Raw genomic sequence first — 16,643 nt, forward strand, 5'->3', positions numbered from 1 at the left:
GATTGAGTCTGCGGCAGAGACCTGACTCATCGTATAGGCTATTCTCCTGGCAATACCGCAGGGAGGCCAACCCAGGGTTCTTCTGGGAATGAAGTAGATGCTGCCTGGAGTAAACTGGAAGGGCAGGAGTCCCCAGGCCCCCAGGAGGGCCCCAGCTGGAGGAGAGGGAGGGGGTGGGGAGGCGGGGCTGGGGAGGTTTTAGATGGCTGAAAAATACCTGCAGATTGTCTGATTAACTCAGAGAATCTTCTTTCCCTGCTTGTCTCTTGGTCACTGATGGCAGACAGACATTAATGAAGGATGAAGGACATTAAACTAAGACCCAAATGTGGAGACAGAACAATTACGGCTCTAGTTGTGTGTTGTTATATAGCTTACAATACTCTTTTGTAAATGTTATCTCATTTAATCTGCAGAACAACCCTGGGAAATTATTGCATTTTACAGAGGAGAAAACTCTCACAAAGATAATGTGGCCACTTACAGCCTCATAGCAAGGAAGAAATAGAACCAGCTCTTGGGGCTAGGCTTTTGGACTCAGAGGACTGTTGTCCTCATCTCCACTCTTTTAGGAACCCATTGGAGTAGCGTCATTAGCTGGTGCTGGGTCCTTTTGACGCTTTTCTCATCTTCAATGTAGTCTATTTGTGTATAATCAGCATGCAATTAATTTTCAGAGATTATCCATAGCACCTCCCCAGACCTTCCTTCCACCTTGGCCCTCTGACGGCAGACAGACCTTTGCTCAGTTCTTGGCTCTGCCAAGTCCGTGAACTGGGTGGGGTGAGAAGACTTCCCACACAGAGAGTGTGGAGGCAAGTGCCTACTGCAGTGCTTGGCACCTACAACCAAACCAAACCAAACCAAACCAAACCAAACTAAACCCGCTGCTGTTGAGTTGATTCCAATTCATGGTGACCTCATGGGACAGAGTAGAACTATTCCATAGGGTTTCCAAGGCTGTAAATCTTTACGGAAGCAGGCTGTTGCATCTTTCTCCCACGAAGTGGCTGGTGGATTTGAACCATGACCTTCCTGTTAGCAGTCTAGGGCTTGGTACCTCTCTTCATTTAGACTTGCACCTTTCTCCCCTGCCTCCCTTTCCTTCATTAACGGGTTGCCCTCAGCTCCTGCTACGTTTTAGGTCCTGGAGAAACTCTTGTTTGGGTTCAGCTCAGCTCCAAGTGGCAAATGAACATCTCAGCGTCCTGATTCTCTTCCAGCTCGGAGATGATGTACTAAGACACAAGGCAAGTACTTGTTCTTAAATGGGTGAGGATTAAGTGTGCTGGAGAGAAAGCCACAAAGAACCGGGCTGCGGAGTATGAGTTCTCATCTCGCCTTGCCTTCTGACTTGCTGTGTGGCGTGGGCACGCCCCTCAACCTCTCTGAACCTCAATGTCCCGATGGGTAGTCGGGAACTCTTTTCAGGAGGTGGTGAAATAGATAAAAGGGTTAACAAGTACACAATGAAATGGGCAAGTTTTTTATCAGGCTAATAATGAGGCAAGTGGAAGCAGCACGAGGCCAGAGGCACCAAGCCGCCTGGCCAGCTCCTTTGTCTGCTTCCTCTGCCCAGCAGCCTGCCCCTGGGGCCTCGTCCCATTCTTCCCCTCTGCAGTGCTGAGCCTGCCTGCACCTCCTTGCTCTGGGCAATAGTCAGCAAGGGCAGCGCTGGGACGGCTGCATGCGGAAGAAGGGAGAAAAGCAGGGGCACGTGAGGGGGGCTTTCTAGCTCGCCCCGATCGCTGGCAGCTTCTAGCTCTTGCACGGCCTGGCTCTGGCTTACTGTAGTCTCAGAGGGAAACCCTGGAGCCAGAGATATTGCTGTTGCTAGGCGATGGGATAAACAGGCCCTCGGTGGCTCTGGCAGGTGGCAGCTAGGTTGCTGAGACCAGTGACAAGGCAGTGGGGGAAAGCCCAGGGGAAGGGGTGGGGAAAGTTCCCTGGGTGAGCCAGGAGACCCAGAGGCTGCTTCGTCAGCTTGCAGAGCGGGGCTCCACCGCAGCCTGGCTCAGGCACTGGGCAAGCTCTGATTGGGCAGTGCCTCACACTGCTCTCTGACCCTGGACCCTGCAGCCCCCCAGCCCAGCCCACCGCAAGCAGCTGCATCCATTCCACCCAGAGCAGCAGGGCAGTTTGATGCCTTTGCTAGGCTGGAGCCAGGAGCCTTTCTCTTGTGTGCCTCAGCCATGACAGGTAAGGCCAGGAGATGGGGCTAGGGACAGGAAGACCACAGGACAGGGCAGGAGGGTGGGAGAGTCCCCTGAGATGAGCCCAGCTGTGGAGCAGCAGCCCAGTCACACCACCTTCCAAGTATCCTCTGGACTGTTGCCCTCTTCTGGGCAGATCTCCCCCAGCCCAGGCCACGCAGAGGGGAGTATCCAAGCTCTCCTCTGAAGGAGACTCAGAAATATTCTCCCTGGCCCTGCCTTGTGTTCCTGCGTTCTTACCGCCAGTGTTTTCCCTCAGGTTTAACCTCAGCCTCGGCCACTACATTTCAAACCATTTCGCTTGTTCTAAGCCACACAGGTGCTGACCTGTTGGCAATTTGAGCCCCGTGTGTTGGCCCCCATCCTGGCACATAATGGCTCCAGGACAGGGCCTGGGGCAGATGGGAGACATCAGGTGGCCTGCCATTATCCTGGTGCCAACCTGCTATTTAGCTGCCCTCATTTAAGAATCAGCCTCTGTGTTCCGAACAGCTCTTAACTCCAGGGAGGGCCTGGGGAAAGGGCAATGTAACTGTTGTTGTCTCACAAGTGGGGAAACTGAGGCACAGAGCAGTTATGCTATCTCTACCCAAGTCACATGGCAAGAGAGTGTGAAGGACAAGAGGGAGGTAACAGTGTGTGCTGGTTGGGTTGAGTTGAACTGAAGGAAGACCTGGTTCCCCACTGAAGGGTCCCTGCTTCCAGGTGCTACTGCTGTTAACTGGAGCTCTTACACATTCCTCTCTTGTTCTCAGGGGAAGTAGCCCATTCTGTGCTGCTTTTCCCGGTTCTCAACAATTCTACTTTGTTCAGCTTCCTTTCTGCCCCAGAGTGGCAGGTCGTTCTGAGCCCACGTTCCCTTCATGGGAAAGAAGGTGCTCCCACCTTTGTACGTCTGACAGCATATGGCGGAAGGGGAAGTGGGAAAGCCATCAGGGGTTAAGCCACCGGGGTTCAAGTTCTGGGCCTGCTTTTTTGTCTTTTTTCCATTACCATTGAGTTGATTCCAACTCATAGTGATTCTCTAGGACAGAGTAGGACTGCCCCACAGGGTTTCCGAGGCTGTGACCTTTACAGAAGCAGGCTCCCTGGAAGTGGCTGGTGGGTTTGAAGCACTGACCTTTCAGTTAACAACTGAGTAGTTTAACCATGGTGTCACCAGGGCTTCTTTTGGGCTTACTAATTGTGATCAAAAAGGGCAAATGCAGGACAGAATTTAACATGCTCATGGACTTCAGAATTTCTGGAGCTATGGAGGCTGTATGAACCCCTGAAACTATTGCCCTGAGATGATCTTTAAACCTTAAACCCAAAATAACCCCTGAAGTCTTCTCAAAACCAAACAATAGTTTAGCTAAACAGTAAAAAATGTCTACCTTGAGCATTATGATCTTTTAACAACCATCAGGGCTTCAAACCAGTTTGTTCCGGTTTGAACCCCTGCTGAGAGTTTGCATTTCCATCCCCAGGTGTACAGAATCAGAAGCTACATTTTAAAGAAGATCACCATGTGACTCTTAAGTATAGTAAATTTTACAGACTACTGCTCTGGTAGGGGTTCTCCGAATTGGTCCCTAACCAGCAGTATTAGCATTGCCTGGGAACTTGTTAAAAATGCAGATTCTCAGCAGGGGTTCCAACTGGACTTGTTAAAGCCCTGCTCCCTACATGGGATCAGAGTGACAACAACAACTCGAAAGATTAGATGGGAACCGTAGGGGGCAGTGATTCTATGTCAATGGGGAGGAACAACTCAAAAAAGGAGGGTGAGAATGGCTGCGCAACTCACTCTAATCAGTGTCACTGAATTGTACATGGAGAAACACTTGTATTGGTATATGTTTTGCTGTGTGTATTCTCAACAACAAAATAAAAAAAAAAAAGCAAAAAAAAAAAAAACTAAGACCCAGACTCATTGCTGTCAGGTTGATCCTGCTCATGACGACCCGTGTATTACAGACAGAACAGAGCCCCACAGGGTTTTCTTCGCTGCGCTCTTTACAGAAGCAGATCTCCAGGTTTTTCTTCCACGATGCCTCTGGGTGGGTTTGAACAGCCAAACTTTTAGGTTAGCAGCCGATCCCAAATTGTTTGTACGACTGACCCAGGAACCTCGTCTAGGGGCCCTTAGGGGTTAGCTATTAGGAAGGATTTCTCTGAACACTGCAATTCACCTGAATCATTAATGAGCTGCTACCTAGGATGCAGTCCGATGTTTATAAAAGCATTCCCCAAGTTTATCCTGTCTTCGAAAAGTCGTCCTCCTCTTGCTTGTTCTGAACTATCCTTTAAGCTTTAAGGGGGAGGGAAGTGGTGGGGAGAGAAGAGGACTTCGGTGTGATAAGGTCTGACTCCATTATTTACCTGCTTGCGCAAATCACTTAACATCTCCCAGACCTGGTTTCCTCCTTTGGGACGTGGACTGGATAAAACCGACTTCAGGAGATGACGGTGAGGTGTGGACATGAGGGGCTGCACCTGCTAGTTACCGTGTGTCCTTTCAAGCCCTCAGGAGCCCGACCTGGCCCTCTCCTGATTTTACAGACTTGCTCATGGTCCTCTCAGTTGGTCTTTGTAGTTCAAGGGGTCTTAGCTGCTCTCATCAGAGGGGGTTGTTCTCTGCCCCTGTTTTTCCTGAACTCTGAGTCTGGCACGCTGGCCTGAATCCAGTGTTGCCCTTTACCAGCATATGGTCCTGGGCAAATCAATTTTACTGAGTCTCCATTCCCTCATCTGTTAAATAGGGAGAATACGATCTACTCACAGGGTTGTTGCAACCATTAAAAGAGAAGCTGCATGTGGTGCGCCTAGCTTGGTCCTTGAGATCGTGAGTCCCCTAGCTCCAATTACCCACAGGCTTGGGGAGCGGAGCTTCGAAGAGGGTCCGCATGGCGGCCGTTCCCGCAAGGGCGGGACTGAGCATTCTCATCGTTGTGCGTGCTCCTATGACAATCAGCCTCTGGGGACCATGTGGCTGCTGCAGCAAGGGCTGCCATCTGCTGGCCAAGGCCTGTAGAGACTCCTTGGTCTCTTTCCTGGGAGCTCTGAGCTCACTGTCCTATAAATAGTGCTTCAGCAGAGCTTCCCTGCCTTCTCTGCAGCTATTACTTTGTGGTTGCATAACTTTTCCTTGCCCACTCACACAACTCTGAGCGCTTCGTGAAGTTTTTCCTCGGGAAGGCTGTGTTTTCCATTGACGGAGCGCAGCCCTTGGAACCCCACAACCTGGGTCTGAACCCCTAAAGCCTACCTCTGTGGCCTACTGGCCCAAGGCTTTAGGCAATTATTTAACCACCTGGGAGTCTCAGTTTCCTTTGTGTGTGTATATGTGTGTATGTATGAAAGATTCAATAACGTCTTCCTCCTAATGAGAACAAAATATGCATAGCATCAGACCTGGCACATAGTAAGAGCTCGCTAAATGTTAGTTATAATAACATTAATAATTATAAATATAATAATTTATCCATTCAGCCAGTCACACCTCTGGGGGTTGGGGGTACAGCAGTGAACAAAATAGGTCAAGTCCTTTTGCCCATGGAGCTTATAGTCTATTTTTTTTTATTAATAATTAATAGCAATATTAATATGGAACCTGGTAAGCACTTGATAAAGTAGAGTCTCAAAAATTATTAACTATTAGTGGGAAAGAGTCTAGCAGAAGGTCTGGCATATATGCAATAGGAGCTGAACAGATGGGAGCTATTTTTATGATTTACCAGGCCAGGGGACCTCACTTCAGGGGGGACTTGATGCACAAGAGCGCACCCAGGGCAGCTGTTGTTAGCAGCTGATGAGTCAGCCCGGGACTCGTGGTGACCTCATGAACAATGGAATAAAATGCTACCTGGTCCTGCACCTTCTCTGTGAACGGTTGCAGATCCGTAGGATTTTTATTGGCTAATTTTCAGAAGTAGCTTTCCAGGCCTTTCTTCCTAGTTTCTCTTAGCCTGAAAGCGCCCGTGAAACTTATTCAGCGTCATAGCAACACGCAAGCCTCCTCTGACAGGTTGTAGCTGCTTGGAGGTGCATTGACTGGGAATCGAACCTGAGTTTCCCACATGGAAGGCAAGAATTCTACCACTGAGCCACCACTGTCCCCAACCAAGGGGCCTGAAATGAATCACATGACCTGTGTGACCTCTCTGTGATGAGAGGATGTAGGCTAGAGGAGAGATGACCTACAGAACACGGTGTTTTAAAGTGTGTAGGGCCATCACGAAAAACTCAAAACCAAACCTGTTGCCATCGAGTTGATTCCAACTCATAGTGACCCTGTGGGACAGAGTAGAACTGTCCCACAGAGTTTCCAAGGAGTGCGTGGTGGATTCGAACTGCCAGCCTTTTGGTTAGCAGCCGTAGGTCTTAACCACTGTGCCATCAGAGCTTCTGGGCAGAGCAGAAGACTGATTCTGAGGGATGACAGGGACGTTACAGAAAGGCTGCTTTCTCCTGGCGTAAGGAAGATTATGTTGAGAAACCAGAGCTTCCTGGAAATGGACTGGATGGCCCAAGGGTGTGGGATTCCTACATCCCTGAAAGTGTGTGAGTGGAAGCTGGATTGTGAAGGAGATGTCAGCAGTGAACAAAGGAAAGGTCAGATAAGGGCTCGGGGCACCCAGGGGATTCTGCGGAACCCCACAGCGGTGCTGCAAAGGGAGGAGGGAAGGGGAGGGCCAGGTGGAGTCCACAGCCTTTTCAACCGCTGCGCCACTCTGATTTTTTCTGTTTTCCTTGTGGGGGTTTTGCATTAGATTTCAGCGGGGCAAAGGGCTTTGAGGCTGATACAAATTTGGAGAAACCACATCTAGAAGACCTCTAAGATTCTTTCCAAAGGGTCTGTGGTTCTGAAGAGCTTGCTGTTAACCTGGAACCTCTGTTGGCTCCTTCCACAAGTAAGGCTCATGGTAGGCCTGATCTAAGGTATGTCTGGTGGCTCAGTGTAGAATTCTCACCTTGCTTGCAGGAGACCTTGGTTCAATTCCTAGCCACCGGCCCTCATGCGCAGTCAGCACTCATCTGCCAGTGGAGGCCTGAGTTTCTGTGATGCTGAGTGGTCTGCAGTGGAACTTCCAGACTTAGATGGACTGAGGAGAAAGGCCCAGTGATCTACTTTTGAAAATCAGCCAACAAAAACCCTATGGATCACAACAGTCTGCTCCCCAGCTGATCATGGGGATGGCACAGGACCAGGCAGCATTTTGTTCCTTTGTGCATGGTGTCCTCATAAGTCAGGGACCGACTGGATGGTAGCTAACAACAAGACCTAATTTACTTATAATGATTTTTTCCTCTTTAAATCAGTTTCCTATCCTTAATGAATCTCATGGTAACTTGGTTTTTTTTTTTCCTAAGCAGCATTGGGTATGGAACTTCACCTTTGTCTTCTTAAAAGTCTAATTAAGCCCACCGATTTCCTTTTGTTCAGGTGTTTATTTCCTCCTTAGTGACCTTTAGCAGATTAGTGAGGGAGGAGTCTCCTTACTGAGATGACGAGATGACAAGATGACGTTGTCTTTCCTCCACGTGGTTATGGCAGCTGAAGCAGCCTTCGCTGAAAGCACGCTTTATTATAAAATCCACTGGTGTCTTAGGTAGGGGTCGGACCCCCCTGGTCCTGCAGTTTCCAGAACAACTCCAAGTTGGACATGGAAAAAACGGGACTGGATCAGTGTTTGGAGCTCAACGCTGACCCTTCTTGGCGAGTGTCCCTTTCCAAGTCACTTAACCTCTTTGTGCCTCGATTTCCTCATCTATAGAATGAAGATTATAACGTCTCAGAGGGCTCAAAGGGAGCTTCAGAAAGTGAATACGCTGCTCAAATTGCAAAATGCTGCCCCGAGGTATGAGGTGGGAGGTGAGAGATTGCTGCTGTTGCGGTTATTCTCTTAAAGACCACCAGTGACTCCTACTTGTTGGGATAGATTTTTCCAACTTCCTGGCAGGACCCTCCTCTCAAGACTGGAGATAGGATCATTGTGACATCTCCAGTGGCAGGTGGGAATGGGATGAAGGGGAAGTGAGGTAACCTCTGCTTCAGTTATCCCTTTGTGTTGACCTGAGCGGGTGGATGGGTGCCCTGCCCTATTTGGGATAGTGACCGCACATACACAGAATGAAACGTTGGCTGGTCCTGTGCCATCTTCACCATCGTTGGTATGCTCCAGTCCATTATTGCGGTCACTTTGTATTTTGAGTGTCTTTCAAGCGAGGGGCTCATCTTCCAGCACTATACTGGACAATATTTGTTGTGATCCCTAGGGTTTCCATTGACTACCTTCATTTGGAAGTAGATCTCTAGGCCTGTGTTCCCAGTCCCTCTTAGTCTAGAACCTCCACTGTGCACCGTGGGTGATCCTGCTAGTATTTGAAATCCTGGTGGCATAGCTTCCCTCATCATAGCAACACGCAAGTCACCATAGTATGACAGATGGACAAACGGGCGGTGGACTACACTCTGAGGATTTTACTGTCTTCTCTGGACCTTCCACAGTGTCTCGCCAGTGCATAGCACATAGGAGATGCTCAGGGAACAAGTGTTGACTGAATTAATGCATGTTACAAACAACATGCCTATAGCATTGGTCAGCTCAGCCACACCAGCCAGCAAGCCCAGCCAGACCAAGGTGCAGAGCATTTCGTGACAGAAGACACTGCTGCCACCCTGGACAGGTGCCCATCTCGGTCTCTCACCCCCTTCCTCAAGTATTCCTTTCACCTGCTATCCTACGAGAGTTTTCGATTGCACGTGGCTTATCCTAGGAAGCTGGAAGTTACTCTGGGGACAAGGTGTTGGGAGGGGTGCTGCAGTTTTGAGCCTTGTTTACAGTTTCTCTGCTGCAATCATGATGATCAGTCAGAGAGGAAGCTGGGAGGTGGAGTTAAGCACATCTATTGCAGGGGGATTACCGTAGTGGCTCTGCTCAGACTCTCTTCCCATCATGGGCTTCCAGGCAGGCCCAGGCCTGTCCCTCCTTAGTCCACACCCCCACCCCAGCCCCAGCCCCAGCCCCAGCCCCAGCCCTACCTGGGATAAAAACACCTTTATAACACCTCTGATAGACTCTGCCCTGTGTTCTTATTAGACTTAGCCAACCTTGTTTTCAGTGTCTAAGATAAACCCTGGTGGCGTAGTGGTTAAGTGCTGTGGTTGCTAACCAAAAGGTCACAGCTCGAATCTACCAGGAGCCCCTTGGAAACCCTGTGGGGCAGTTCTACTCCATCCTGTAGGGTCACCATGAGTTAGAATTGACTCAATGGGTTTTTGTTTTTTAAGATAAACCAAACAGTTGGCTATGGGGATTCTATCTGTGATTGTTTATCATTCATTAATTCATTCACAACATTTATCAAGTGCCTCTTTTACGCCAGGCCCTGAGCTAGGTTTGGGGCTAAAAGATGAAACACACACACACACCCTGCCTTCAAGAAGTGCACGGTTTGGTGGCAATGTTTTTTGCATTTTAGGGAATTCACTGCCCTGAGGAAACGTGGCTTGGGTGCTTGAAGTGGTTTTTTTTTTGAGGCTGATGTTTTCACCTGAGTAAGAAGGAAGGATGAGGGGTGAAGAGATACTTGGGAAATCAGAGGCCCAGGGAGATTTTCAGGCCTGACAGCACCTGTCTCCTGCTGTCCTGGGTCGGTCCTGGGGCTTTGGGAAGCTTGTCAAGAGTTCTGGAGCCCTGATTTTGGTCTGTTTTTTCATCTCTCCCCTTACCCACATTCAGCTTCTCAGATTCTCCTGAGCTCTGTGGTGGGGACAGGCTAGGGAGTGCAGGTGGCTGCTGGCACTCAGCCGAGCAGAAGGCAGGCCACTTTCCACACCAGCTGCAGGCCCAGAGCTTGACCTGCATGATCAGGAGGGAAGAGCCCTGGGAGGTAGAAGACAGCCTGGGGGCTGCTGCTCCCCACTTTGCCTATGCTGTCCCTCCCCAACCCCAACTTCTCTTCCCTGACCCCCTAGCAAAGCCAAGTGCCCTGTGAGCGTTCCTAGAGCTCCCCGTATGCTTCATCACAGCACTCATCTCTGTGGTATCATTTGATAAATATCCTCGTCTCGCCTTCCACCCCTCTAGACTCTAAGGGCCCCATCTGCTTTCTCTGACCAGCACGTATCTGTGCCTGACTGAGAGCAGGCTGTTCCGTGAACTGAATGAATGCAGTGGACGCCTGCTGCCCGGCCTGGTTGGGAATGGTGGCTGTACAAAGAGCTGGGGCAGCTCAGCCCAAAGCATGGGCAGGGTGGGGACCTTGAACCCCAGCTCGATGCAGGGAACCCACCTGCTCTTCTCCCTGAGCCCTATGTTCCAGCCGCATCATACTCTCCACCTGTTCCCCACAGTGCCACACTCGGCTGTTTGTCACGTGTGGGCTCTTCCCACCTTCTCCTCCCAGAAAGGCCAAGTCATCTTACAAGGTCCAGTGCAAATACTTTCTCTTCTGTGACAACTTCCCAACCCCCCCAGCCAGAATTTACCCCATCTGCTCCAGGGGTGCCTGTACTTCACTCTCTGTTGTAACTGTCACTCTGTCTTAGGATCATTTGCTGGGGAGCTGTCTTCCCTCTGGATACTTAGAGCCTCTGGGACAGCCTCGGCATTGCACCCTTTGTCACCCCCCTCCCCTCTTTCCTTCATCTGGAGTCTGGCCATTAAGTGGTGGTAGATGGATGGAGCTTCTCTCTTTGGGGGTCACAGCAACACCAAGTCCTCTCATCTAGGTAGTGAGGGGTCTGGGAGGATAGGCTGGGGTCCAGCCCTTCATTGTCTATCTTGCCCTCTAGGGCCTATCTGCTGCCCAATGTATAGTTTGCCACCTCGGAGCCCAGGGTGGCACCCCCAAGACTGAGTGGGTTACTGGACTCTGTACCTCCATCTGAGGTGGACCTGCTCCTGGACCCCAGCTGCCTGCAGGCTGGCCTGCTCACTTGCCACATTTCTGAGCCCCAGCCCAGCCAAACCTCATGGGTTGTTGACCAACCAGCCTGGCAAGGAAAGGAGGAGTAGTGGGGAGGACCAGCCTCCTCCAGAGCAGCCAGCAGCGTCGGGATTGACCTCAGGCATTAGTTAATGCCCTGATCTTGTGGCTCATGGTGTGGGCAGCAGTCGGTCAAGGCCAGGGTAACCCGGTCACAGGGTCCCTAGCTTCCCTCTAGGGCTCAGCTGTAGACTAGATATTAAGGGACTGCATTCCCTCCAGAGACAGAGGTTGGGCTCAGCCCTCTGCCCAGAGCCTGTCCAGTTCTGCTCTCAGTGGGCACTACCGGTTGACTAGGTTCAAGGGAGAACCGTTGTTAGGAAGCCGCAACCATGCAGGACTCGACTCTCTGGCCCTGTGAGAGGCCTGTGGGTGCAGGAGAGGCAGGGAGGAGAAGGGAGGAGGGAGGGCTGAACCGGTATGAGTCGCCTCATCCTCTTCTCAGGGCTGGGAGCTATGGTTGTCCTGGCCTCATTAGAGTGTTATTAGGTACAGGTGGTTTAATGGCTTGCTCGGGGGCCGGAAGCTCCCTGGATCCTACCCCAGATCCCGGCTATGTTACTGCCTGGCCTTTGGGGTCCGGGACTGGGCCATCCACTGCAGCGTTCCCACCTGCCTGTCTCACTCGCACACAAGCCCAGCTCCTTCCCTGGGCCATGAATGGGTCAGTGCTGGTTGTGCCACCACCGGTCATTTCCTGGAATGAATTCCTGTTTAATCAGGAGTCCTTACATCTGCACAGGGCTTCAAGGTTAACAGCCTATTCACATATCTTAGCCCATTTAATCTGTCCGCTAGCCCTATGTGCATGCATAGGGGGTACTAGTTGCTGTTGAATTGACTCCAACTCATGGCGACTCCATGTGTGTCAGAGTAGAACTGTGCAAAGGGTTTTCAATGGCTGGGACTGTTCAGCTGTAGAGATTGCCAGGCCTTTCTTCTGAGGCACGTTTGGGTGAATTCAAACTACCAACCTTTCTTTCAGTAGCCAAGTGCTTAACTGTTTGTACCACCCAGGGACTCTGTGCACAGCGGGTTGGCTGGGGGAGGTGGATAATATTATGTCCATTTGACAGAGGGAGAAAATGAATCTCAGAAAGACTAAAGTCACCTGCTCAGGTCAGGACAGCTAATAAGGGAGCTGGACATTCAACCTCTTGATTCTACAGTTAGCGTCCAGCAATCTGCCCTAGAGACTAGTCCCTTCTATATCACTTCCCCAAGGGGCCACCCAGGCTTCCTCACCCAGAAGCAGCTCCCAGCCAGGTGGGCTGGCCTAGCGCCCCCTCTCCTGGGAGTCCCAGCTGGATGGAGTATCTCTGCACTCAGGCTTAGCTTCTACAGGCAGGGGAGCGGGGAGCGAATGCTTTAATACTGGCTCAGCTCCAATATAAAGTAAGTAAGCTCCTTCCTGATTTCAGACCATCAGCTATCCTAGCACTGGTGCTAGAGCTTTGCCAGTCTGTTTTCAGAAGAGTATCAGGGGAATCCCTGGGATGGGGAGTTGGAGACAATCCCTTGAAGGGTCCCAGGCAGATCACATCCTTTCCCTTGGACAGAACACTTCCTCCCCATTCCCTCTCCTCCACTTTCTTTTTGGTTGTTGGGCAACTGCACCATCTTGGCCAAGGATTGGAGAATAAAGACTCCCTGGGTTCCAGCTCAGACCCAGCTGGTATCTCTTCCCCTCCCTGGCCCTCAGCCGCTCTCCCTGGAAGGTGGGGTTGATTCTCATTGCCCCAAGATGGGGAAGAAGCCCCAGCTGTTCAGAGGAGGAGGACAGCAGGTGAAGATCTCGACAAATACCCCAAATTGTTTTGAGGCACCTCCCCGCTGTTTTTAATTTTTAAAGAAAAAGACCCAATTCCCTCAGGAAAGGGGCAGAGGGTCATCTAGGCATTCAAACAGGTCCCTGCCCTTGGAAAAAAGAGTGCCACCCTCCAGCCACCAGGCCGAAAAACATTGGGTCAGAGAGCACGCAAAATTGAGGAAGGACTTGTCAGAAAGGACCAGCCTGGTCTCTGTCCCTCAGCTTCTGTGATGGGTTGATCCAAGGACTGTTTGTTGGCAGTGGAGGGAGAGGGTAGACCAGGTGGGTACCGTGGTGTGCAGAGGGCTGGGATATGGGGGTGATTTGGATGGGACCTCCTTTTTAACCCGGAGGGTGTTAGAAAATTCTTAGCTGATGACTTCTTAGGCTCCTTGAAAGGAGGTCCAGCAGGAATCTGTATGGAGAGACCCACCCTCCTCCAATAGTGGGAGCACAGGGCCCCCACACTCACCATGCTGCCTCTGTGGTCTTCCCGACTTTGCTAAAGTCTGGAGCTGTGATCGGCACCCCGTCAGGAGGAGGGCTTCCCCAGAACAGGCCCTGGCTGGACAGCAGGTCTGAAATTCCCGAGCGGCTCTGGCTGGAGTAGGGCTAAGTGCAGGACAGGCCTTGGTCCCTGGTGTCCAGCATCCCACTCCCCTCTGTGAGCTGGCTGCTTCCCACCTCTGTATTCCAGGAGTGATTTGGGGACTGTGGGGCAGGTTGATTAAAACAGCTCTACAGGTGAAGTTGCCAAACTGGAAGGATTATGTGTCTTGTAACCTGACACCCACCTTAGGGCCTGGAACAACACCTGGAGTTATTCATGAGCCTCAGAACAGGTGACACGCCTAAGATGTTGCAAAAGTCTTCCCGCCTGAATGACTTCCACCCAACCGGGAGTTGGCTGATGGTGATGTCAGAGGCTCTCTCTTTTCCAGTTTCGTGACCTATCACTGTGTGGGTGCCTTTGTTTGGGGTTGTGGAAAGTTGGAGGGGTTTGGGGGTTGGGATGACAGTTTATTACTCAGTAGAATGGGATTTCTACCATGTGGGGAGCAACAGGCTTGGAAACTCCATGGGGAAGGAGAGGGTTTCTCCCCTTCAGAAGATGAACCTGGAGCCAGAAGCAAAGCTGTCTGCACAGGGCTAATACCCAGTGTAACCTCCAGCAACGATTCCAAGTCTTGGGACACATGCACCAATGCTGTTAAATATTTTTGTTATCATTATTGTCCTATGGCTGGGACCCAGGTCTCCTCTTCTCACAGGTCCGCTTCTGGCTCACATCCTGCCACATCTTGAGGGCTAGACCTGGCAGTCAGGACAGGAAGCATGCAAGGTGAAACAGAACCATGGAGCTAGAAGGGATTTGGGTAATTGTCTATTCTCATTTCTCCATTTTGTGGGTGAGGAAACTAAGTTCCAGAGAGGCAAAGTCAATCACCCGAGGTCACGAAGTCAGTTAACTACCCAAGGTCACAGTCAAGGTTATACAGTAAATTAGTGTCAGATCCTGAACAAATCCAGATCTTCTTCCATTTCTCAGCTCTGACCCTCTCAGGGTGCCAGCCCAGGTTAGACGTGTGTATTGGACTTTTTCATTGATAAAGTTCTTCTATGTGTCATCTTTTAATTTTTGCTACAACCCCATGAGGAATACATTGCTCATGAAAATGAAGTGACTGGGCCCAAACCCCACCAAGTTTTTGGCAGAGTTAGGCCTTAAATTTGATTCTTCTGTTACCACCAGTCATGGGAGCAGGCTGACTGTGACACACCTGTCTGAAATCTTGGGTACATGGTTTGGGGATGATACGTATGGTCCATGGAAGACCCCAGTGACGTCTGAGCAGGAAGAGGAGAAATGGGTAGATATAGCTGGTTATTGGTCCAATAAACCAGCTGATCAATGTGGTGTGGCCTTAGGCTTGTCTCTGCATAACAGAGGTCTGAGGCTGGCCTGGAGGGCCTCTGGAGTCAACACGGCCCCGCCCTTTATGTGCCAAGCTAAACATCTGGCCCACAGGTTTGCATTTCCTTGATCGGTGCTCAGGTGATGAACCAGGAAACCGGTAGCTGCCTGGGCAAGACCGCTGCTGGGTGTGACTGGTTGGAGGGATGATTACTCAGCCCTCCTGTTTCCAGCCTTGGCACCAGCTCCCAGTTGGGTCTGGGAGCCTATGGAGAAGCCTGGGAACAAGAGATATGTGCAGGATTTGGGCAGGGCTGCTATGGTGGTGGTGGGAGGAGGTTGGAAGTTCTACAGATGAGGCAGTGGCCTGGGGAGAGCAGAGGGCCCACTTGGCCCAAGTGCCAGGGGCGAAAAACCAGGCCAAATCACCATGCATCCGGAGAACCCATCAGCTCCCACCTCAGCCCCTTCCTGTCCTTCCTCTGACTCTTCTTTCTCTTTTCCACCATCCATTACAGATTCTTCTGTTTTTTCTCTCTGCTCTCCTCGCTTCTCTCTCCTTTTATCGCTTCCTTTCTTTCTCCAACAACTTTTCCTCTTCTGTTTTCCTTTTCCTTTTCTGTGTCCAGCATGTTACGACAAGATCAGAGGCCATTTCCCCATAAAGTTAACAAAGCTTAAGCTCCGGGCCTGTTACACGCACAGCTCCTTCTGAGGGTCTGGGAAGAGTCCCTGCAATACGGTCCCATGGTCATAACGTTTTGTGAATTTTCCAGAATCAAGGTTTTTTGTATACTTTTTCGTAACGAACCAGCTGCTACAGAGTCGACTTCAACTCCTGGCAACTTGTGTGTCAGTCAGACTAGAACTGTGCTTCATAGGGTTTTCAATGGCTGATTTTTCAAAAGTAGATTGCCAGGCCTTTTTTTCTGAGGCACCTCTGGGTGGACTCAAACCTCCAGCCTTTTGGTTAGCAGCCAAATGTGTTAACCATCTGCACCACTCAGGGACACCTTTCTTTTTTTTTTTTTTTAAATAATTTTTATTCTGCTTTAAGTGAAAGGTTACAAATCAAGTCAGTCTCTCACACAAAAACCCATATACACCTTGCTACACCCTCCCAATTACTCTCTCCCTAATGAGACAGCCTGCTCTCTCCCTCCACTCTCTCTTTTTGTTGTCCTTTTTGCCAGCTTCTAACCTCCCCCCGACCCTCTCGTCTCCCCTCCAGGCAGGAGATGCCAACATAGTCTCAAGTGTCCACCTGATCCAAGAAGCTCACTCCTCACCAGCATCCCTCTCCAACCCATTGTGCAGTCCAATCCATGTCTGAAGAGTTGGCTTCGGGAATGGTTCCTGTCCTGGGCCAATAGAAGGTCTGGGGGCCATGACCACCGGGGTTCTTCCAGTCTCAGTCAGACCATTAAGTCTAGTCATGAGAATTTGGGGTCTGCATCCCACTGCTCTCCTTCTTCCTCAGGAGTTCTCTGTTGTGTTCCCTGTCAGGGCAGTCATCGGTTGTAGCCAGGCACCTTCTAGTTCTTCTGGTCTCAGGATGATGTAGTCACTGGTTCATGTGGCCCTTTCTGTCTCTTGGGCTCATAATAACCTCCCTGGTGTCCTTCATTCTGCTTTGATCCAGGTGGGTTGAGACAATTGATGCATCTTAGATGGCTGCTTGCTAGTGTTTAAGACCCCAGATGCCACTCTTCAAAGTGGGATGCAGAAT

General features: G+C 50.6%; 1 protein-coding gene across 1 annotated transcript in view; it reads left to right on the forward strand.

Moving 5' to 3' along the window:
• Positions 1-201: 201 nt before the first annotated feature.
• Positions 202-16,643, forward strand: part of SMIM35 (small integral membrane protein 35) — a 98,351-nt gene continuing 81,909 nt past the window's right edge. Inside the window, exon 1 of the mRNA XM_064269006.1 lies at positions 202-2,199. Within this exon, the coding sequence (XP_064125076.1) occupies positions 2,193-2,199 (7 nt within the window). The 5' untranslated portion in view covers positions 202-2,192. The remainder of the gene's footprint in view (positions 2,200-16,643) is intronic.

The sequence above is a fragment of the Loxodonta africana genome, chromosome 15, assembly GCF_030014295.1.
Source record: "Loxodonta africana isolate mLoxAfr1 chromosome 15, mLoxAfr1.hap2, whole genome shotgun sequence".
Classification (NCBI taxonomy): domain Eukaryota; kingdom Metazoa; phylum Chordata; class Mammalia; order Proboscidea; family Elephantidae; genus Loxodonta; species Loxodonta africana.